General features: G+C 29.4%; 2 protein-coding genes across 2 annotated transcripts; one reads left to right on the top strand and one right to left on the bottom strand.

Annotated features, from left to right (window-relative positions):
- The first annotated feature begins 2,095 nt into the window (after window positions 1–2,095).
- LOC132253540 (kinetochore protein NDC80 homolog) lies at window positions 2,096–3,209 on the top strand. The gene is made up of 2 exons (XM_059735739.1): window positions 2,096–2,498; window positions 2,714–3,209. The coding sequence occupies exons 1-2, from the start codon at window positions 2,412–2,414 to the stop codon at window positions 2,942–2,944; spliced, it is 318 nt and encodes a 105-aa protein (XP_059591722.1). The 5' UTR covers window positions 2,096–2,411; the 3' UTR covers window positions 2,945–3,209.
- A 2,248-nt stretch (window positions 3,210–5,457) lies between these two features.
- LOC104878946 (disease resistance protein RPV1-like) lies at window positions 5,458–20,259 on the bottom strand. The gene is given in 10 exon segments (XM_059735700.1): window positions 5,458–5,914; window positions 7,106–7,174; window positions 7,931–7,971; window positions 7,974–8,580; window positions 8,664–8,756; window positions 8,758–9,432; window positions 9,531–9,875; window positions 10,009–11,104; window positions 13,147–13,644; window positions 20,195–20,259. Coding segments are annotated over 8 exon segments (3,408 nt in total). The 3' UTR covers window positions 5,458–5,914; window positions 7,106–7,174; window positions 7,931–7,942.
- Window positions 20,260–24,212: the final 3,953 nt, after the last annotated feature.

Genomic DNA, 24,212 nt, shown 5'->3' with positions numbered 1-24,212 from the left:
CAAGTGGTCCGAGAAGGATTGGTAGACTCGAGCTAGGTAAAACCTTGTATTAATTTTTTATTCTTCATGGTTGATGTTTTCGATCGGTTTTAGGCCCATAGTTTTTTATTTCTTCGAAAGGTTTTCATGTTAAAATCCTATGTTAATTGTCTCTTTTTCTCACTCTACTCTTTGCATTTACATTTGCATGTGAATTGCATTTATAAATTGTTTGGAGAGTGTTGGTGTATATATATTTGATTATGAATATCATGTTTTGTTGAAAAATTGTTGAAAGAGAAGTTTATTGACCTTAAGAAATTCTAAGGTTTGGTAATCTTTGTTGAGACTTTTAAAATTTTTTTTTTATATATAATTTAACAACACCTATTCACCCCCCACCCCCTCCTCTAGGTGTAGCCCATTATTCAATTAGTATCAAAGCAGGTAAGCAAAAATCATTTTCGATCCTTGAATCTCAATTATGGAACCTCGTCAAGACGGAGCTTCCATTGGGAGACCACCATTCTTCACCGGGGAAAATTATTCTCATTAGAAAGTGAGAATGGAATATTTTCTCAAAATACAAAGTGAAAAAGTTTGGAATGCCATTGAATTTGGTTGGTTTCCACCTAAGGTGTTAGATAGAGAAGGTAGACCAACAAATGTTATCAAGCCTAAGTTGGAATGGGTTAGAGGTGAAAATGAAGCTAGTGAGAATAATGCTAGAGCCATGTGCGCCATCTTCAATGCCATTCGTACAGATGAATTCCGTAGGATTGCTACATGCACTTCGGCTAAGGAGGCTTGGGATATCCTCTAAATGACTCATGAAGAAACTAATGTCGTGAAAGTGTCCAAGTTTCAAATGTTGACATCTAGGTTTGAGACCATTAAGATGGATGATCATTGAACTTTTGGAGAATTTCATGCAAACTTGATGGATATAGCGAATTCTAGCTTCAATCTACATGAACCCATCTCTAACTCTAAGGTGGTTAGAAAAATTTTAACATCTTTTCTAGAGAGATTTAGAGCTAAGGTCACCGCCATTAAAGAGTTTAAGGATGTGGATTCCTTGAAGATAGATGAACTTGTAGGTTCCCTCCAAACCTTTGAAATGACCCTTGTATAACCTAAGAAAGCTAAGAGAATTGCTTGAAAAACTATTAAAGAAGAGTTCCTAAGTTCCAAAAGTGAGGATGATGAGAAAATGTCAGAGGGTGAGCTTACTAAGTTTGCTAAAAAATTCAAGAAGTACATGAAATTCAGAAAATCTAAAATAGAATCAAATGATGGTAAAAAAATGGAGGAACTCAATTGGAAAAGAGAAGAAGATGGAAAACGATGTGAAAAAAAAAAAAAAACTGGAGATTGAGTGCTTTAAATGTAGAGGAAAGGGGCATTATGCTGCCTAATGTCTCTCAAAGAAAAAGGAAAAGAAGGTCATGCAAGTCACTTGGAGTGATACGGAATCTTGTCAATCAAGTAAAAAATAATCCAATGGAAGTGAAGAATGCACTAACTTCATAGCCTTTGCTGCAAGTGTCAATGACAAACCACTCAAGAAAGAGGTCTTAAGTGAGTCTTGTGAGTCAAGTGACTCCGAGTCTTGTGAGTCAAGTGACTCCGGTTCTTGTATCATCCTTGATTAGTATAGCTATCTTGCTACTCTTGTTAGGTTTTTCGTCAACTTTTAATCATCCTTTATATTTTGAAAGGGTTTCTTATCCTTGGTTTGTAATTAAATTCATATCAATGAATGATTTGTTTTGGATAAAAAAAAATTAAAAAAAAAATCTGCTGGAGAAGTCAATTGTTATTGCACATAGGTTGTCAGGCCCCAAATTTTCAAAGTAGCTTTGATGGCCTATAAAACACTTAAGAAAAAAATATTTTTGGATGATAATTCGTCCCTACAAAGGATTGACTACATTTGATTCTTTTTCCAAGTATATTTTTTAGCAAGTAATTTTGCAACTTGCTCATTGGAAATTATTGTTAATGTTTTGACGATATTTGACATTAGCTTAAACAATGCTTGCATAACTATGCCATGTAAGGTTATTCCATTATTAAAGAACTTCATTATTAGTGTCAAGAGCTATTGAGTAGTGTCTTCCTAATAATGTGATTTTATTAATAAGCTATTGAATAGTATCATCCATCACAGAATCACTCTTTGTTTCTGATGGATCTGATGTTTAACTTGATTTTTCAACATAAATTATTGGGTTACACATTGTTTAATCTAATTGTTTTTCGTTCATGGATATTTATCTTCTGGTTGATTTTTGACAAGGAATCAGAATGAATACTTTTTAGACTATTGTTGTATGAGGTTAACCATGGATGAATGATCAATTTGTCAGGTGGAAGCTCAATTAAATTTTTTGAAGAAGGAAACGCAAAACTACACCTCCAGATGTGCAATGGAAGCTAAGAAGTTGGTGGAGGATGTTGAGATAGAAACCCATAATGTATATATTGTGGAAAGAGAAGTGGCAGATGTTCTGGAGGTATAATTTTGTTCTTCTTGTCTTAAATAGTTAGTTAAGGATATCAATATTGCCAGGGTGGATCTCGTAAACCTGAAAGAAACTTATTTTAACATAAGTTGGTTTCCCTTTTCAGAGCTAAAAATTCCTACCTGGCTCTATAATTGTTCTTGATTAATGTGAATAATATTGAAAAATTCAAGGGATTCTGACTAGACTTTGATGTTGTCATGAAGACGTCCAAATTGAAGTTGCAGGAAGCAATCAAGCAAAATGAGGAAGAAATTCAGATATGTGCTTGGGAACTCTATGCTTTGGTTGATTCAGTTTCGAAATACAAAGAGCACATGGCATCAAAAATTTCAGAGATGAAGAGCAACCTTTCAGAAACAGCAGGAGCTGTATCAGATTCTTACAAAGGCTCCTTGTCAGCACAGTTTGGTATCACTTTGGATACAAGCCACTGACCCAATAGATTATTCCTTTCTGCGACACAAGTTCTTTTTCTTTTTCCTTTTCTTTTAGGGTAATGGACTGATTTGTATTGTATGTATACTTGTCTTAAATATTTGGTACTAGCAACTTGCCCTATGGTAACAATTTGGCTTGGGTTGAGAATGGTATAAAGATGAGCCTAGGATTGACAATGGAGCATGGGATGGATCTGAAGGTTCAATGGAAATTTGTTCAATAGGGTTTTGGCAGGTGAGAAAATGAAAATGGATTATGGAACTGAGAGTCTGAATGCCCTATGCACTAAATTTAGAGCATCTATTATTTGGGAATCAATACTCTATGTGATTAAAGACCTAAAAAACCATGGAAATCATGTTTGTAACTCGGGCTATTGTTTTGCTTTTATTATAAAAAATGTATGTCAAAACCAATTTAACAAATATAAATTACAGCAAGTGCCAAGATATAACTTTCCATTTTTCCGAGTTGGCCCATCAAAGAGTGGGATGGAGATTAGAAAAAGGTGCAATGAGATGAAAACATTAACAATGGGTTTCGGTTGGAAAATGTTTTTCATTTTTCATTTATTTTTATTCTCTAAAAATAGCTTTTATTCCTATTTTTGTCTTATCTTGAAAATGCCTTAAGTCAAAATAAGTGAAAATCATTTTTAAAAATGGAAACTATAAAGCACCTTTTTGTTTAAATTGTTTTCATTTGTGAAGAAAACATAAATCAATATTTCAGAAAATAGAGTTTTAAAAATAGAAAATATGGAAACACCAATTTCGTGTTATCATAATTTTCCTAGGAAATATTAAAATTGTTTTCTAAAAAGGTGAAAAAAAAGGAATAAAATCATGTGAAAAACTTTATGATGCCTATTTGCATTGTGCATGTTCTCTTATTTTTATTTTTTATATTTTTATTTTTGTCTTTTGATTAAATAATTCATTTAAAAGCTATGTTTAAGTGGGTGTATGGTAAAACTTATTACTTATTACTTAATTATTTAAGTTGGTTTTAAGTTAAATGGTTCTTAAGTTGTAAATTTAAAACTTATTAATTATTTTTTACTTTAAGTATTAAGATTATTTAGTAAAGTTAATTTAAGATTTATTCTAAATTATCAAATTGACATATTTATCCTTATTAATTTTAACTAATAATTTTATTTTCACTAATCTTAAACAATAGATTTATTTGTTAAATATTCATATTTAAAGCATCGTAAATACAAATACAATCATAAAATATTTATCATAAAAAATGAGTTATAAATGTAGGCAAATATCATAAAAAGGATTTGAAATTAAGAATAAGTTAACTATTTTGACTTAGAGTTAATTTTATTGAAACCCTTCGGGTTTAGTGTAAGTACATTAAGCCACCATAGATTTCAAATTTCATCAATTAGCACCTCTATAAATATATTATATATATAAATTTTAGTTTTTAAATAATAAAATTTAGATTTTAGTGAATTGTTAAACACTCCTAACTAAAATATTTTTATTTGAAATCTCTTAAAAAAATAATTTTTTTTAAACGGAATAAATTTATAAGTGTGCTAATTGATGAAATTTGATATCAACGGTGGTCGAGTATATTTATACCAAACCTCAGGGGGTTTCAATGAAATTGACCCTTTTGACTTATTATTTGAAGTTAAAAATAACTTTACGTTGTAGTATTAAGTTATTTTATCAAGTATGCTTAATCTCTTTAATGACTTAAATTAAATTATTAAATCATATTATATTATAATATTAAGTTGATTTACCTAATAACTATTTTGACTTAACGCTAAATTTATATTATAATATTAAGTTATTTTACCAAACATAGTTAATCTACTTAATAATAAATTAACCTATTAAGTTATATTAAATTATTAAGTTGGTTTACCAAACACCATCCAAAAATGTTTAAAATTACATTATCAAATTATATTTTTTCTATTAATTTTAGAATAAAATCCTTCTTTGCTTCTACTATATACTAGGATCTATCCCACAGTTGTAATGTAGTGATAGTATTAAACCATGAATATTCCATACATGTATACAGGCCACATTAATAGGTATGATTTTATCATTGGTATCTTGAATCACAAAGACAAGTATTAGGTTATGTTTGGTTCCCAAAAAGTATTAAAAAAAATAATTTTTTAATATTTGATATCTCATGAAAAAATGGGAAAATAAATAAATATTATTAAAATTATGTGTAAAATGGGTTTGAAATAACAAATAAAAATAATTTATTAATTTTAAATATAATTTTTTTTATGCTTCTTCAAATTTTTTTCCTTCTATTTTTTCTCTTTATTTTATTTTCCTCAATTTTTTCAAAAACCAATCATAACATTAGAGAATTTATTAATGGAATGATTAAGTTGAAAGTTGGCTCTTGAGTAATAAACCCCTAAAGTTAATGAACCTAGTCGAGTAAGACTAGAGAATGGTATTAATTTAATACTTTTGAAAAAGAGTTTAATACAAAAGTATTTCAAAATAAACACTTGAGTTAAAATGTGATGGTTATAATGTGTGAAATGTGATACAGACCTTTGTCACAACATGAAAGAATTAACAACTTCAAGAGACTTGAATTGTCTGTGTGCCACATGAGAGCTTTGAAAATACTTAAATCCATGACACTTGTCTTTCACTATCCGGAGAAGCTCTAACCACTAGCTTGAAGATACAAAGAGGGTGATATGCAACATCAAGGTCAATTACATACCCATAAGAATGGCCTATAACCACACATCTTATAGGCAAAAACATATGTCAATTCAAGTTTTCATTTTTTAACATTCCTAATTCACACTTTCAATACACAAATTGTAGCATCTTTCTTGATGGTCATGATGGTAAGCAAGACTGATCATATGCAAGAGTAGACCACCTTAGCAACATTTGGAATCTCACTTGCATCTTGAGATTTACTTCTCCTCATTGTCCTGAGGTTTCCACCTACAAAAAAATTATAAAATACAACATTTCAATTTCATAAACATACTACAACAAACACGCATTATAATTATTAACCCAAGTATATTTCACACGGTTGCGTTTGATTTCCGAGAATCATTTTCATGTTCCTTCATACTTTCTTGGATTTTTTCATGAGAAAATCATTTTCACGAGGATTTTTCTTCCCTTATAATTTCTTGGAACCAAACATAGTGATAGGGAATCACATATCATTAGATACATTTCATGCTAATGAAGCTAGAATCATAGCCTTAAAATGTTCGAATTATAACATAATCGTCAAAGGAACTAAAAACATATTTAATGGTGTTAAACCATTAACTTAAGAATTAATTCAAACATATATAAATTGTTGTTTACCTATATCAATAGCAAGGAATTTATAACTAACTCTTATGGTGTAGACGGAGGATTTAATTTAATATACTGATACTTATAATTGCCTTATACCAAGAGAACAAATACATATCCTAGTTAATTGTGGATTGCGCTACAACTTTTTTTTTTTAACCTCCTAAAACATAAAACTAGTGTTTTTTTTTATTTTAATAATCAAGGAACCTTCCATGACCAAGCCCTTAGAACTCTATGGGGACCCAAACCTCATAGTGCTAATCACCCGCAACAAGTAGCACTAGGTAAATTCAAGGTATCATTGGTGGTAGAATTTGAACCGTAAGTGGACCACACTTCTCAATGTTCGCCTTGATCAACTGAGCTACCCTAGTGGTTTTCAACTTATGTTTGGTTCCCATCGAGTACCAAGGAAACTATAAAAAATATCAAGGAAAATGATAAATGTTTGGTTTCATTGTGAAAAATATGGAAAAAAAAATTAAATTTAATTAAAATTAGTTAGAACTATATACATTTTAAAATTATTTAATTTTTATATAATGAAGCATAATAATTGAAATAAGATTGAAGCAACATATGAATTAAAATAATTAATTAACTTTAAATCTAGTTTTTATTCTTTTTCACTCTGTATTTCTTTTTAATTTTTTTTTTCTCTATTTTCTTTCCTTTATATTTACCCTCAAGTTTTTCAAAAACCAAACATAATAGAACAAAAAAAGGATCAAGGGAAAGAGAAAATAGTAAAGAAATTGAAGAACTATAATCAATTTTCTATACGTACTAAAAGAATAAATGAACAAAATGACTTACCAATAAGTTGATAGAAAAAAACATAAACTCCACCCCCAACAACCACATGTGATTTCGTTCTGATTGGTACTATCACAAATTTCACTTAAGATTAGTATGATCAATTGTTAGGTAAACTTCATGAGCATATCAGAATCATAAGTAAATATAAGATTAATCCAAAACTTCCATCTTGGGACAATAAGTATGCATGTTTAAAGAAATTTAATTGTTAAATACAAAAACCATAAACAATTTGACTCTTAAAACTATTAAAATCACTATATGGGAGTTTTATTATTTACTTCCATCAAGTTTCTACATACATCTACCTCATAATACATTCAAATTTAACTTCTAATTTGTATACATGATCTTCTCTAACTAATTTTGATAACTTATTGAAATTTTATCTTAAAAGCAAGTAGAAAAAATTAATTAATATTATGTCTAATAAGGTAATAAAGAATCCCTAGAACTTCATAATCACTTTGTAGAGGTTTTCATTTATCTAATTAAATAAATAAATAATGAAAAAAAAGAAGCTATTTACTCTATCATATCTATGCTATATCTAAAAAAAACTATACATGTTTTTAAACTAAAGATGACTTTCAAAGTTAGCCGAAGTTATTTTTCATATTTTCCTATAGAAAATATGAAAGAAAATAAAATGTAGTTAAATTTGATTAAAATTTTATGTATTTTTAAATTATTTAATTTTTATATAACTGAGGAAAAGAAGTGAAATGAGTTTAAAAAAACATATGAAAATAGTTTATTGACTTTAAAAATAATTTCAAAAGGAGAGAAGTTGGAATATATGAAAAAGGGTTGATAATGCACCTGGTGATGGAGTTAATCATCACGTCTTCTCTTACGGTTTTAGTGTCTTCAAGTACTACTGATCCATTGTCACCAACATTCCCGAGGAGATCTAACGTGGGAATATGGTGGTGTTCATCATCTTGATTAGCCCCATGAACATTACCATCGGTATCTTGTAATGCTGATCCATTGTCACCAGAATTCTGAGGATGCTCCAACATGGGCATATGATTTTGTTGATCTCCCGCAAATATAAGATTGATGCCACATTTTTTTATGTCTATCTCAGTACCCTCAAATAAAGCATTAATATGTGTGTATTTATGGTGATGCTCTTTCGGAATAGCAATCTTAGGATACCACCAAACACATACTTGATCTCTCGCATCTTTAAAATTACCATGGCACTCACACAAGGATGAATGATAGCATCGATCCGTGAATCTAAGTCCATTGCCATGTAAATTCAATTCACACCAGAAACCATGACAATGGCCATAACTTGAAGGATAAACACATGATACAACAAATCCTGGGAAGTCAGGATCGTCATACCAATTAATTGGAAGCTCTGCTGTTGCTTCACTTGCCAAGTTTTGATACCTTATCCACTCTGGAATTCCACTACTTTCTGGAATACGAGCACTGAGTTTCCAGCATTTCAACTCCTGCACAAATTATTATGTAAATATTGACTTTATATAAAACAAGGTTTAAGTGGCTTAATTAAAAAAAAAAAATATTACATTACCTCTGTTGTGGATTTCAACCAGTTGAGGTGGCAAAGCCAGAGCAGACCTGATAAATCTTCCTTGCTTGTGCAATGGTGTGCGTCTATTTCTTTTTAGACTTAAAGAAAGCACCGGAATCTGCCCAGCCATTTTGCTTTGACTGATATTAAGTTTTTGCAGATTGCAAAGCTGATTGCTATCAAGCTCCATTAAACTTTTCATGTTCCTTCCCTTCTCCGAAAATTTCTCAAACTTTGAGTTAGAGAGATTAAGAATCTCAAGAGATTCCAAGTCTCCAATGCTATCCGGCAGATCCTTAATAGCAGTATTTTTTAAATCAAGCTCCATTAAACTTTTCATGTTCCCTCCCTTTTCCGGAAATTTCTCAAACTTTGAGCAATTAGAGAGATCAAGAAGCTCAAGAGATTCCAAGTCTCCAATGCTATCAGGCAGATCCTTAATAGCAGAATTCCTTAAACGAAGCTTCTTTAAACTTTTCATGTTCCCTCCCTTCTCCAGAAATTTCTCAAACTTTGAGCAATAAGAGAGATCAAGAATCTCAAGAGATTCCAAGTCTCCAATGCTATCTGGCAGATTCTTAAGCTTATCACAGAATCTCAAACTTAAGGTAGTAAGCTTCTTCATATTTCCAACAGATGGGTGAATATCAATCAAGCTTACACAACCTTTAAGAATTAGTCTCTCCAAATTTGGCATGCTTGAGAATTCTGACATTTGAATGAGCTTCCTTGAGTAACTTAGATCAATGACCTTTAACCTTTCAAGATACTGTACCAAAAGAAAATTAGTTTCAATAAAGACATAACAATCATAAATTTCAAAATCAATACAAAGAAAAAGAAGTCATTATTAAATGATAATAATACCTTATGCCCTTGCCACAACTGTTTTATGTTGCTACACTTCAAGTGAAGTTCAACAAGCTTCTCTCCATCAAAGTTTGATGGTAAAAAATCTAAAGGATATCCATCCCAATAAAGATACCTTAACTCATAAGGAAATTCAAATTTCATGTCAAGTCGCATTTTAGAAGTATTTTTTATTATAGCATAATAATCCTTCTCGTGAATACATCCAAAATGATGATAATAGACGCCTGAATGAACTTTGAGCAATCGAAGACTAGTCATCTTTGCAAAAACATTTGAATTGAAGCATACTCTTTTTAACTTAGACAAGTCCAAGGATATTGTTTGAGCTTTTTGTATTTCCTGAAAAATAACAAGGATAAGGCAAACATAAATACAAACTAACTCAACTTGTATGGATATGTAAGTTCTTATACAAGAATGATATTATTGAAGTTTATGTGGATTTAAGTGAATTTATGCACTTGGCTCTTACCTTAGATGTTCTAAGTGCCTGTTGAATATCATGGGGATCCCACAATCTGCTCCATTGGTTTGGCTCATCAGGAAATTTTTCACGAACAATTTCCCAACCCATCTGTTGTATCAAATCATGCATACGTATTTGGTTGTATGGGAGAGTTATAAGACACAAATCATTTAGATTTCTTATTCCTCTTTCCGCATGGAAATCACAACCATCCAATATTCTTGACACAAAATCCCTATCTTCACCTTTAAAAAAACATGCAACATCAAGAAATATATTTTTTTCTGTACGATCTAATCCATCATAGCTTCGTTTAAGCACATTGTGAATTTTCATTTCAGGTTCTCTGTCCAATTTATTCAATTCACTTTCCCATTGAGGTATTGTCTTCTTGAATAAGAGAGAACCTAAAACTTTTAGAGCTAATGGAAGCCCTTGACAATAGCTTACAACACGACATGAGATGTTTCTATAATCTGATTTGGGAAGCTCTTGTTTAAAGGCATACAAACTGAAAAGTTCACGAGCTTCTTTAAAATTCAATCCCTTAACCTCATATATGTCATCCACTTCTTGTACAGCTAACACATGTTTATTTCTAGTTGTTATGATGACTCTACTTCCTTCTCCAAGCCATTCACGATGTCCAAGTAAATATTCTAATTGACTTGGATCATCAACATCATCAAGAACTATAAAAACTCTTTTAGATGAGAGAATGTCCTTTATTATACTTGCTCTATGGGCAACACTATTTATATTTTGACTCCCCTCTCCCTCTAGGATATCACCAAGAAGTTGATTTTGTAAGTGAGATAAACCTTGGGCATTGAAAATTTCTCTAATATTTTCAAGAAAGCTCATACATTCAAATTTGCAAGAAAGTTTATTATATATAACTTTTGCGATGGTTGTCTTACCTATCCCACCAACTCCACTTATCCCAACAATACTAACATCACGTGATTCCATATGCAACCGCAAAATCATCTCTTTTACATGGGAATCTATACCAACTAAATTGGCACCAACATCAAGCCTCTTACATTTCAATTGATGGAATATGCTATCAATTATTGCTTTAATTTGATTGGACTCATACCTGCCAATTATAAATGGACAACATGTTATGCAATGAGGCACAATTGTAAATAAAACACATTAAGTTTGACATCTTTACAAGAAATAAATTAAAGTAGAACAGAATATATCAAAGATATTAGGTCATTTACATTTTTAGGACATTTTTCTTTGTATCAAGTATGCATGAGAAAAAAACTAAAACATGAATTTTGAATTTTGTTAGTTGTGCTGCTTGTGTGGCATTAGCTTCAAATGGAAATTTTGTGCCATAATGGAGGACAATGATTATGAATCGAGATATTACTTTATTATTCATGCACATTTCAAAAACTCTTTAACAACTCATATCAATTGGAAACCTTGTAGGAGCAAATATTTTATTCTTTGACATTCGTTTTATATCTTGTAATGCATGAAGCCTCATTGTAGATATAGTACTTAACCTCTTAATATAAGAAGTTTTAGTTTAAAAACCCCACGTTCAATTGCTCAAGCTTCAAAACTCATTTATCCCACAACATCATCTCCTTATTATTCATTTGTATGATAAAAATTAAAAATTAAAGACTTGTAAACAAGTTATTCATTTGTATTTTATTTTGAGTTGATTTCCTTTAGCATCATCTATAAAGAATTAACTTCCTAACCTACGTTCTTTATTGTCTATATATATACACACACAAACTCTCTGGGAAGTTGAATTCCTACTAAACAATTTACGTTACATAATTTTGTTATTGTTACTTATTACTCGTTGCATAATTAATCAAATTATTTTTAGAATTTGATTAAGTTGTTCTGTTGATACTCAAAAGATTGGTTAATTGAAAATTTTGAAGCTCATTAATAGATAGTAATAGTCATTAATTTTATTGTTACTTGTTATATAATTATCCACACAAAATTTCAAATAAATTGATTAATTCTTGTAACATTAATGCGGATTGAATCTTGAAAATTGAAAAATTAGTAATAAATTTTGATTAAATTATTTTAGATATAGATTCTCATAAATTGATCTAAAATAGTAAAACTCATTAATTGGGTTTTAATAAGTTCATTCTACCATTTATCATGAATTCTAACTCAATATAATTGTTATTCTACTATTCTTTTTATACTAATGTCAAAGCAACTACTATTAACAACAACAAAAAACAATAGTATTAATAATAAACAACAATAATAACAATAATAATAATAATTTAATTTGTAAATAAAACCCACTAATGAATGAAAAGTGAAAGAAACTTAAATTGCATGCCCATTAAATTAGTATAGATGTCATCCATATAAATTGACTGCTTCTCTGGTCAAATCAATACTCGAATTTCCTATTTTCTCCTTATTCATGACACATCGGCTGCCCAAATGATATTCTTGAATAAAACCCAACTTATAAAGAAAGCCCTAGAAAGCAATAGTTTATTTTTATTTTGAGCAAACAAATATATGCCCGTTGTTCTATTATGTTAACAACCTCAAGTAATGTTACAGTTTGTTTGGGAAGTATAAAAAGTGTCTTTATAAAAAAAAAAAAATTAAGACGTTTGATAAAGAATTTAGAATTACTGATAAAAAGTTAAAAAAAAAAAAAAACACTTACAGTGATTCTTTGAGAAATACTTGATAATTTTCCCAAAAATATTTATATATAAAAAAACTTTTACTAAAAACATTTAAATAGAATTGCCAGCTAAAAATACTTTTAAAATGTACTTATAATCTAAAAAATGTTTTTGAAAAATAAAATAAAATAAACAAAATTTAGAAATTACTTTAAAAAAGGTTAGAAAAAATAAATTCGTGGAAAAGATAGCTGATTTTCTAAAAAAACACCTATACTGAGAAGATTCCTTATAAAAGAATATCAAATACATTTACACATAAAAGACTTCAACTAAAAGCATTTTGAGGAGAAATTTGTGCTTAAGGAGTAGACCTCCAAATAAAAAATTTGAGCTTTTGTATTCTTATAAATATTTCAATCAACATCATCACTCTAAATGCAAAACTAATCATTCCTATACTTACAAATAGTTGAAAGGAAATTAAAGTTACCCATCTTGTAGATGCCATCCAGAAAGATTGGCTGCTTCCGTCAAGGCCGTCCTCCACCTTGGTATCTTGTCCTTCCAGTTTTCTTCATAACCGGCAAAGGCCTCTCCAAAGCTTCCTTCTTGCTTTCGCACATGGGATGGATCCACATGATAGAAAATTGGGATAACAGTATGTCCCAGATCTTTCTGGCACTCCATGATCTTCACCAACTCATCCAAACACCATCTCGAACGAGCATAGTTTTCAGAGAAAACAATTACGGAAGACCTTGATTCTTCAATGGCTTTCAAGAGTTCTGGAGCAATCGCTTCTCCTCTCCTGAGTTTATCGTCTCTGAAGGTGCGAATCCCTCTCCTACCCAAAGCTTTGTAGAGGTGATCAGTGAAATTATAACGGGTGTCTTCGCCTCTAAAACTCAAGAAAACATCATAAGTACTTGTTTGAGGGATGGAAGGAGTAAAAGAAGAAGAGGCTCTAAAGGAATGAGTTTTGTTATTACTATTATTTTATTTTATTTTATTTTATTTGTATATTTACTAAACTGTTATCCTTTTATTTAATGCAAAATTAGAATATTGATCGCAATCGATTGATTTCATCCTATTTCAAGGCGCTAAAAAAACAGAAGTGATTTCTTCTTAAATTTGTACGCAACTTGTGGGCGGACTTTTCTCAATAGTACAGTAATTTAAAAAAGTTATGCTTAAATTATTGTAGTAGAAGAAGTTATTACAAATATGTGGTAGTTTTTGCTACATAGGAGAGAGGAGAGAGGAAAGAGGAGATAGGAGATAGGAGAGAGGAGAGAGGGTGAATAGATAAATTTTTTTTAAAAAGAGATCTTGTCTCTTAAAGAGACGAGTTCCATGAAAAAAAATATATATATTTTTTTCAAAAAATTCCTATTTACTCACATGAAAAAAGACAAGGGAAAGACGAGTTCCCAGGGAAAAAAAATATTTTTTTTTTAAATATATTTTTATTTAAAAAAAATCCTAAATTAAATTTAAAAAAAAAATTTCCTAAAGGGAACTCGTTTCTTTGGGAAATTTTTTTTTAAAAATATATTTTTTATTTAAAAAAAATCCCAAATTAAAAAAAAAAAAATTCCTAAAGGGAACTCGTCTCTTAAAATATATATTTTTTAAAAATATATATATTTAAAAAAAAAAATTTCCTAAAGGGAACTCGTCTCTTCATAAAAAAAATCTCAAATTAAAAAAAAAAAATTGAAGAGACGAGTTCCCATGGGAAAAAAAAATATTTTTTTTTTAAATATATTTTTTATTTAAAAAAATCCCAAATTAAAAAAAAAAAAAAAAAAAAAAAAAACAATTCCTCAAAATTCCTAAAGGTAACTCGTCTCCTTTAGGAATTTTTTTTTTTTAAAAATATATATATTTTTCTTGAAGAGACGAGTTCCCTTAAGGAATTGTTTTTTTTTTTTTTTTTAATATATATATTTTTAAAAAAAATATATTTTTTTTCATGGGAACTCGTCTCTTCAAGAGACGAGTTCCCTTTGGAATTTTTTTTTTTATTTTTAATTTGGGATTTTTTTAAATAAAAAATATATTTTTTTTAAAAAATATTTTTTTTCCCAAGGGAACTCGTCTCTTCAAGAGACAAGTTCCCTTTAAGAATTTTTTTTTTATTTTTTTATTTTGGGATTTTTTTAAATAAAAAATATATTTAAAAAAATATATATTTAAAAAAATATATATTTTTTTTCCCATGGGAACTCGTCTCTTGAAGAGACGAGTTCCCTTTAGGAATTTTTTTTTAAAATATATATATTTTTAAAAAAAAAATATTTTTTTTTTTTACATGGGAACTCGTCTCTTGAGTTCCCTTTAGGAATTTTTTTTTTTTTTTTAAATATATATATTTTAAAAAAAAAAATTTTTTTTTTACATGGGAACTCGTCTCTTCAAGAGACGAGTTCCCTTTAGGAATTAAAAAATATTTTTTTTCCCATGGGAACTCGTCTCTTGAAGAGACGAGTACCCTTTAGGAATTTTGAGGAATTGTTTTTTTTTTTTTAATATATATATTTAAAAAAAATATATTTTTTTTTTCCATGGGAACTCGTCTCTTCACTCGTCTCTTGAAGAGACGAGTTCCCTTTGGAATTGTTTTTTTTTTTTTTTTTTAATTTGGGATATTTTTAAAAAAAAATATATATTTTTTTAAAAAAATATTTTTTTTCCCAAGGGAACTCGTCTCTTGAAGAGACGAGTTCCCTTTTTTTATTTTTTTATTTTGGGATTTTTTTTAAATAAAAAATATATTTTAAAAAAAAATATTTTTTTTTCCCATAGGAACTCGTCTCTTGAAGAGACGAGTTCCCTTTAGGAATTTTTTTTTTTTAAATATATATATTTTTTAAAAAAAATATTTCTTTTTACATGGGAACTCGTCTCTTCAAGAGACGAGTTCCCTTTAGGAATTTTGAGGAATTGATTTTTTTTTTTTAATATATATATTTCAAAAAAATATTTTTTTTTTTTTACATGGGAACTCGTCTCTTGAAGAGACGAGTTCCCTTTGGAATTGTTTTTTTTTTTTTTTTTTTTTTTTTTTTAAATAAAAAATATATTTTAAAAAAAATATTTTTTTTTCCCATGGGAACTCGTCTCTTGAGTACCCTTTAGGAAATTTTTTTTTTTTTTAAATATATATATTTTTAAAATTTTTCTTTTTTTTACATGGGAACTCGTCTCTTTAAGAGACGAGTTCCCTTTAGGAATTTTGAGGAATTGTTTTTTTTTTTTTTTTTAATATATATATTTAAAAAAAAAAAAAAAATTTTACATGGGAACTCGTCTCTTGAAGAGACGAGTTCCCTTTGGAATTGTTTTTTTTTTTTTTTTTTTTTTAATTTGGGATTTTTTTTAAATAAAAAATATATTTTAAAAAAAAATATTTTTTTTCCCATGGGAACTCTTCTCTTGAGTTCCCTTTAGGAATTTTTTTTTTTTAAATATATATATTTTTAAAAAAAAAATATTTATTTTTACATGAGAACTCGTCTCTTGAAGAGACGAGTTCCCTTTAGGAATTTTGAAGAATTGTTTTTTTTTTTTTTTTTTTAAATTTGGGATTTTTTTAAATAAAAAATATATTTTAAAAAAAAATATTTTTTTCCCAAGGGAACTCGTCTCTTGAAGAGACGAGTTCCCTTTAGGAATTTTTTTTTTAAATAAAAAATATATTTTAAAAAAAATATTTTTTTTTCCCATGAGAACTCGTCTCTTCAAAAGACGAGTTCCCTTGAGGAATTTTTATTTTTTTTAAATATATATATTTTTTAAAAAAAATATTTTTTTTACATGGGAACTCGTCTCTTGAAGAGACGAGTTCCCTTTAGGAATTTTGAGGAATTGTTTTTTTTTTTTTTTTTTAATTTGAGATTTTTTTAAAAAAAATATATATTTTTTTAAAAAAATATTTTTTTTCCCAAGGGAACTCGTCTCTTCAAGAGACGAGTTCCCTTTTTTTATTTTTTTATTTTTTTATTTTGGGATTTTTTTTAAATAAAAAATATATTTTAAAAAAAAATATTTTTTTTCCCATAGGAACTCGTCTCTTCAGGAGACGAGTTCCCTTTAGGAATTTTTTTTTTTAAATATATATATTTTTTAAAAAAAATATTTCTTTTTACATGGGAACTAGTCTCTTCAAGAGACGAGTTCCCTTTAGGAATTTTGAGGAATTGATTTTTTTTTTTTAATATATATATTTCAAAAAAATATATTTTTTTTTACATGGGAACTCGTCTCTTGAAGAGACGAGTTCCCTTTGGAATTGTTTTTTTTTTAAATAAAAAATATATTTTAAAAAAAATATTTTTTTTTCCCATGGGAACTCGTCTCTTGAGTACCCTTTAGGAAATTTTTTTTTTTTTAAATATATATATTTTTAAATTTTTTTTTTTTTTTTACATGGGAACTCGTCTCTTTAAGAGGCGAGTTCCCTTTAGGAATTTTGAGGAATTGTTTTTTTTTTTTTTTTTTTAATATATATATTTAAAAATAAAAATAAAAAAATTTTACATGGGAACTCGTCTCTTGAAGAGACGAGTTCCCTTTGGAATTGTTTTTTTTTTTTTTTTTTTTTTTTTAATTTGGGATTTTTTTTAAATAAAAAATATATTTTTAAAAAAAAATATTTTTTTTCCCATGGGAACTCTTCTCTTGAGTTCCCTTTAGGAATTTTTTTTTTTTTAAATATATATATTTTTTAAAAAAAATATTTATTTTTACATGAGAACTCGTCTCTTGAAGAGACGAGTTCCCTTTAGGAATTTTGAGGAATTGTTTTTTTTTTTTTTTTTTTTAAATTTGGGATTTTTTTAAATAAAAAATATATTTTAAAAAAAAATATTTTTTTCCCAAGGGAACTCGTCTCTTGAAGAGACGAGTTCCCTTTAGGAATTTTTTTTTTTAAATAAAAAATATTTTTTTTTCCCATGAGAACTCATCTCTTCAAAAGACGAGTTCCCTTGAGGAATTTTTATTTTTTTTAAATATATATATTTTAAAAAAAAAATATTTTTTTTTACATGGGGACTCGTCTCTTGAAGAGACGAGTTCCCTTTAGGAATTTTGAGGAATTGTTTTTTTTTTTTTTTTTAATTTGAGATTTTTTTAAATAAAAAATATATTTTAAGAAAAAAATAATTTTTTTCCCAAAGGGAACTCGTCTCTTCAAGAGACGAGTTCCCTTTAGGATTTTTTTTTTTTTTAATTTGGGATTTTTTTAAAATAAAAAATATATTTAAAAAAAAATTTTTTTTTCCCATGGCAGACGAGTTCCCTTTAGGAAATTTTTTTTTTTTTTAAATATATATTGTTTTAAAAAAAATATTTTTTTTACATGGGAACTCGTGTCTTGAAGAGACGAGTTCCGTATAGGAATTTTATTTATTTATTTTTTTTAATTTGGGAGTTTTTTTTAAATAAAAAATATATTTTAAAAAAAAAAAAATTTCCCATGGGAACTCGTCTTTTGAAGAGACGAGTTCCCTTTAGTTGTTTTTTTTTTTTTTTTTAATTTGTGAATTTTTTAAAAATATATATATATTTTTTAATGGGAACTCGTCTCTTGAAGAGACGAGTTTCCTTGAAGAATTGTTTTTTTTTTTTTTTAATTTGAGAATTTTTTTTAAAATATATATATATTTTTTTTCATGGAACTCGTCTCTTGAAAAGACGAGTTCCCTTGAGTAAATGGGGAATTTTCTTAAAAAAAAATATATATTTTTTTTCATGGAACTCGTCTCTTGAAGAGACGAGTTCCCTTTTTTAAAAAAATTTATCCGTTCACCCTCTCTCCTCTCTCCTCTCTCCTCTCTCCTATGTGGCAAAAACTACCATATATTTGTAATAACTTCTCCTACTACAATAATTTAAGCATAACTTTTTTAAATTACTGTACTATTGAGAAAAGTCCACTTGTGGGCCGGAAGCCTTTTATAATCCTAGGGACCCATCGACCCTTTCCTCATAGTTGTTTATTCCTTTTTAAAAAGACTCGAAATCTGTTGGCACAATTCTCAATAAAAAAAAATGAAATCATCCCATTTTTTAAAACTAATCATTCACTCTTTTTCAACCAACAAAATATCCATTCTGGATAAAAAATAAAAAAAAATCTCCTTAATAAAAATAATATTTATATTTTTAAAAAATAAAAATATGTCTATTAAAAATAAACATAAAGCTTAAATTAAAATATAAATACAAAAAAAAAAATAATAATAAGTTAAACAATGAGAGGATGAATTGATATACTTAGAATTAATGATATATTTATTTTTTTTTAATATTTTATAGACAAATCTTATTATTCATAAATATTATAATCTAAAATAAATAAATAAAAGAAACCAGAAAAGAGGAAATGATTTTATTAATTTAAAGTAGCGAATTTAGTGTAGGAAGAAATTTAGTTTTTAAGCAAAAAAATAATTATTTTTGGAAGAATAACCACATAGCAATTAATTTCAACAAATAATATTCTAAAAAGATCATGAATAAAATAAAATTCAAATAATAAATATTAAAGAAAAAAAACCTTGTGCATGTGCATATATCTATATATAATCGAGAAATAACTTAAAGCCAAACTAAAATTTTTATCAGTAAAAAAATTAATAGTTTTCTAATAGAAATGAATGATTTAAAACATGATACCTAATGTCATAGAGAACATAGTATGGAGTACTATCAGGATTAATAACTTACAAATACTTATGAGTTATTAACCTCTAAATTTTTAATAATTTGATAAAAAAGGAATTCCAAAGCAATGCAATGCCTAATTCATCCAAACTTGCAACAATGCTATCACGAGGGTGACCTCTTAGTTAAACAATTTGTGTATTCCCTCCAAATATGTGCTTTTGATTGGTACATGAATCTTAAGTATGAGTCTATTGATAGTTGGAATCAAATGAAGCACAAAGACAATTATTTTTTCCAACCAATAATAAGCATAATGGAGTTCACAAATACCAAGCAGTAGATAGATGAGTCTATGATTGATTGCATCAACTCTTGGCATTCTTTAAGCCTTGATAGCAAGAATAGATTATGTAATGTGTTCGTAGTGGAGATGAGCATATAGGGTATTGTGGACCCCGTATTTCGGCTCATGCGTTTCCCACTCGATGGCGAGCTCGATTTTAGTTTTTGAAAATTTGATTTTTATTTGATTAAGAAAAATGACTTGGAGTCGCCACTTATTTTTGTTTTATTTTTTAAAAGGGTAAACAAAATAAGAAAGAAAAACCCTAAGTGTGACTCCTTATTTGGAAAAGGTGGCCTACGAAAAACCAGATCGGGTTCGGGGGTCAGGTTACTTATCGGGAAGGTACGGTAAAAACCGTAGCACCCTTCTAAGTCCCTAAAGTCGGGTCTCTACTAATAAAATGAAGCAATCATGGCAATTGATGAGGGAATCAATGAATACTCAGAGTGATCATGCACATGTGAGAATCTAAACATGCGTACAGAAAATGACCCAAGCGGGTGTGGATGCGTACCTGGGCGACGAGCCACCATGTGCTATCAAGAGAGGGGTTAGTGCATAATTAAGAAATAATAGCATGCATGTCGGAGAGCAGGATAAATAAATCATGTATGATAACCAAGTCAATCAATCAGATCAATCAATAGATCATAAGATCATGTGGGGCCCCCACCAAAGCCCAATTAATCTTTGCATGAATTATTTTCGTAAATTCCATTAATTAGAATCACAAAGTTAAATTCGTGCTCATTGAAATCAAGAGGAACATGAGATTGTTCGAAAAATGGAATTAAAACTATTTGAGAGAAAATTGGATTTTTGAAATTTATTTGAAAATTGGAGTCTTAGGGATTATTTGAAAGTTGGAGTTTTAGAAATTATTTGAAGATCGGACTTTCAGGAATTAAATGTGGGAATGAGAATTTTTAGAAATTAAATTTGAACGAGGTTGGAAACTTTGAAAATGATTTGAGAGTTCGGGATTTTAAATGAGGGGATAAGTGGATGAGTAAATAAGTAAAGAGATAGAATAATGACGATGGTGAATGAAGTAACAAAGTTTAGGTAAATAATTGCGAAGGATGGAATTTTAGAGATTTGAATATGTGAATTTAGAGATTGAAAACTTAAGAATTTATTTAGAGATGAGATCTTTGATATATGAATAACTGAATAAGCGAGTGGATGAGATAACATTAATATCGAGAATAATCATTAAACGGCGATATATGGACGACAGAGCTTTTGAGGTTGGAAATTAGATTTGGAAGTCGAGTTCTGATGAATTGAACTTTAACGATTAGATTAAATAGATAATATGGAATAATAATGCTACTTAATGGAAACAATATTTTAAACGAATAGAAATTGAGTAGTGGAATTTTTAGGATTAAAAAAAAAATTAAATTAAGACATGAGGTTTTTGAAGAATTAGATTTTAAATAACTAGATGAATATGAGATAATAACTCTGATGGATGAAGATGAGATTTGAACTAATTATTGAAAAATTAAATTAAGATATGGGGTTTTTGAAGGATTAGAATTTAACTTTAATGAGTGGGATTTTAAAAGATGATAAATAGATGTGTACGAAGTAATAATAATAATTAACAATCCTAATATCTAAACTAGTGAAATTGAATAGTATAAATTTCAAGATAAAAAATATAATTAACAATAATAATTTGTCTTTTAATTGTCTTTAAGATGAATTAAATAAATTGGTAGAAATAGAATAAGATAACAAATAAGAGGGAATGATTGAATTAATTAATTATGGATATGAGAGGTTTTTAAGAGGATTATTTGGATTTGGGCAACCTAAAGGGCTAAATGGATGTGGGCATGGGCCAATGAGGGTGGCTAGCATAGGGGGCATGGGGCCTTTCATCAACATGCTTGGGTTGGGCTCCAACTCAAGCCCAAACCCGTCACCAAGAGCTTAGGTCTGGGCTCCAACTTAAACCTAAGGCACCATCACCATAAAAGCTTGGGCCTGGGCTCCAACTTAAGCCCAAACCCGTCACCATGGGCAAACCCAAACCCATCACCAACACATACTCCATCACAGACCACTTATTCTCAAGCCTTCCATTTATATGCCTGGGCTGGGCTTCTAAACTCAAGCCCAAATCCGTGCCATGGGCAAATCCAAAACAAACATCCTCCCACAACATCGGGCTTGGGCTCAAACCTCCACCTATGGGCAAGCCTAAGACCCATTCCTCATCACAGCTTGGGCTTGGGGATGGGCACGTCGGGTACAATGGGTATGGGGAGCACGAGGATGAGGGTGGCATGAGTTATGGGCGTGAAGAACATGAGGATGAGGGTGGCATGGTGTCTCAAGCGTGGAGCGATCCTTCATGGGGACTTAGGCATGATGGGAATGGGACCTTAATGGAGGAGTTGGGAGAGGATTCGGGGTGATCCTTGCATGGTGCGGGGATGGGTAGTGGTCATGAACGAAGATGGGTATATGATGTGGTGTAGAGAGAGAGAAGGTGGTGAGGGACATGTAGTGTGGTGTAGATAGAGAGAAGGTGGTGAGGGACATGTGAAGATTGAAAGGGTATATGCATGGGCATTAGAAGATGGTGGCAAGGTGGGTATGGAAAAGTGAGTAGAAGTGGCCATGCGTGGCCATGCAAAGGTGGTGGGGATAGGTGAAGGATGGGTGCATGCATGATGAAAAATTGTGGGAAGGGACTAAGAATGTGTGAGGATGAGTGTAATGCGGGTATGAAGGTTAGGGAATGGATATGAAGAATGAAAAGGGATGGTGAGGTTGAAGAGTGTGAAGATACGTGGTGTAGAGAGAGAAAGGTGATAAGAAGAAGAAATAGGTGTGAAGAAGATGGGTGTATAGTGGCATGGTATTGGGAGATAAAAGGCGGTGATATGCAAGGAAGGCTAGGAATTCATGCACATGGAGGTCATGAAAACGAGTTGATGGGTTAGATGGTGGTAGGCTCGAGTGGATGGTGAGCATGAGATGCAACGGATGTGGTGATGGAGGGTTTGATGGGTAAGAAGTGTGGTGTAGTGAGATAGAAGATTAAATCAATTCATGCAAACCCGTGCACACGATAATCTTGAACGGAGCTCAAGAGAACAAGATATTAGCAGAGCAAGCATTCCCAAACAGTGGATGAAAGTTCAACAAACAGAAAAAAAAAAAACACATGAAAAGACAATATGGTAGAAAGAAAAATGAACTAGAAATTGACCATACCTGCGCCTGATAAAATTCTTCTCCTCCCAGAAAATCCTCTGAGCTCCCCACTTTCTTCCCGCTACCTCCTCTTTTTTTGTTCTTTTTGTCCCCTCTTTCATTCCTCTGTTGGTGTCTTCTTCAGCAAGCCACCCTCCATTTCCTGTTCATCACGTCAGCAAGCATGGGCTTGCAACCACCCTCATCGCTGCCCACGTCTCTTGCCGTGTCTATGAAGTTGTTCCCTCTTTAGAAAAGGGGTCCCCCCATCCTACCAAAAAAAGAAAAGCACACTTCTCTCGGGTAGTGGCAGCCAAAATAAAAAAATAATCCCCTTGGTCTTGCAAGGAGGGGTTTACAGGTATGTATTGAGAGCTTCTATATATCCTCCAAGGCAAGCGACTCTACACTTTTGAAGAGTTGTTCACATGAGCACATGACATAAAACCTAGTATAAAAGCAAATGCAAGTGAAAATATATTATCCATTGGATTGTGATCAAAGTGATAGAATAAAAGGAATTTTTTTTTTTTTGTTGTAATGAGTATTTCTCCAAAGAATTGTACCCTACAAAAGTTCTAATACATATTTGTTTGCATAGTTTCGTATCTTTTTGTTTATTTTTTACAAGATTTTTAAAATTTGTACCTACAAGCTTACTTTAACAATTATAATTATATTCATAAAATTAAATTTTCATATCAAAATTGATTTAACTAATTATAGAATAATATTTTCTTTTTACAAAAATAAATTGACAAACTAAAACCAAAATCATCATTTTTTTTTTCGATTAAAAAGATATGAAAACTATCTTCTTTTCCCTATTAACATGAATTACAAATTAAAATTAAATTAATTAGCAAAAAAATAATTTTCTAGTTAAATCAAACTACAATTTTATTTTTAATTAAAATGAATATCCAACTTATATTTTGCTATTTAAACCAGTTTTTAATAAAGTGCTCCTTAATTTATTTATTATTCTACATAAATTATTGAGTGAAAAATAATCTTACTATGATGAATTGAATGTAATGCCAAAATACTTCAAATAATAAATCAATATTTCACATAAGTGATGTAGCAAGTGGGTTGTTTTTTAATCATCAAAATTTTATCTCCACTATTTGATTTTAAAAAAAATCATCAAGTTGTTGATCAAGGATGCATTTACTAAAATAAAGTTAAAAAAAAAAGGAATTAAATAAAATATTGAGTTCAAGTATACATTCCCATATTATAAATGAACGTATTTGATTAAAAAAAAAAAAGGCAACAACAACAACACAAGCATACAAACACATTTGAAGTTT

The sequence above is a fragment of the Vitis vinifera genome, chromosome 3, assembly GCF_030704535.1.
Source record: "Vitis vinifera cultivar Pinot Noir 40024 chromosome 3, ASM3070453v1".
In the NCBI taxonomy this organism is placed as follows: Eukaryota; Viridiplantae; Streptophyta; class Magnoliopsida; order Vitales; family Vitaceae; genus Vitis; species Vitis vinifera.
This window is presented reverse-complemented; position numbering and strand designations above follow the sequence as displayed.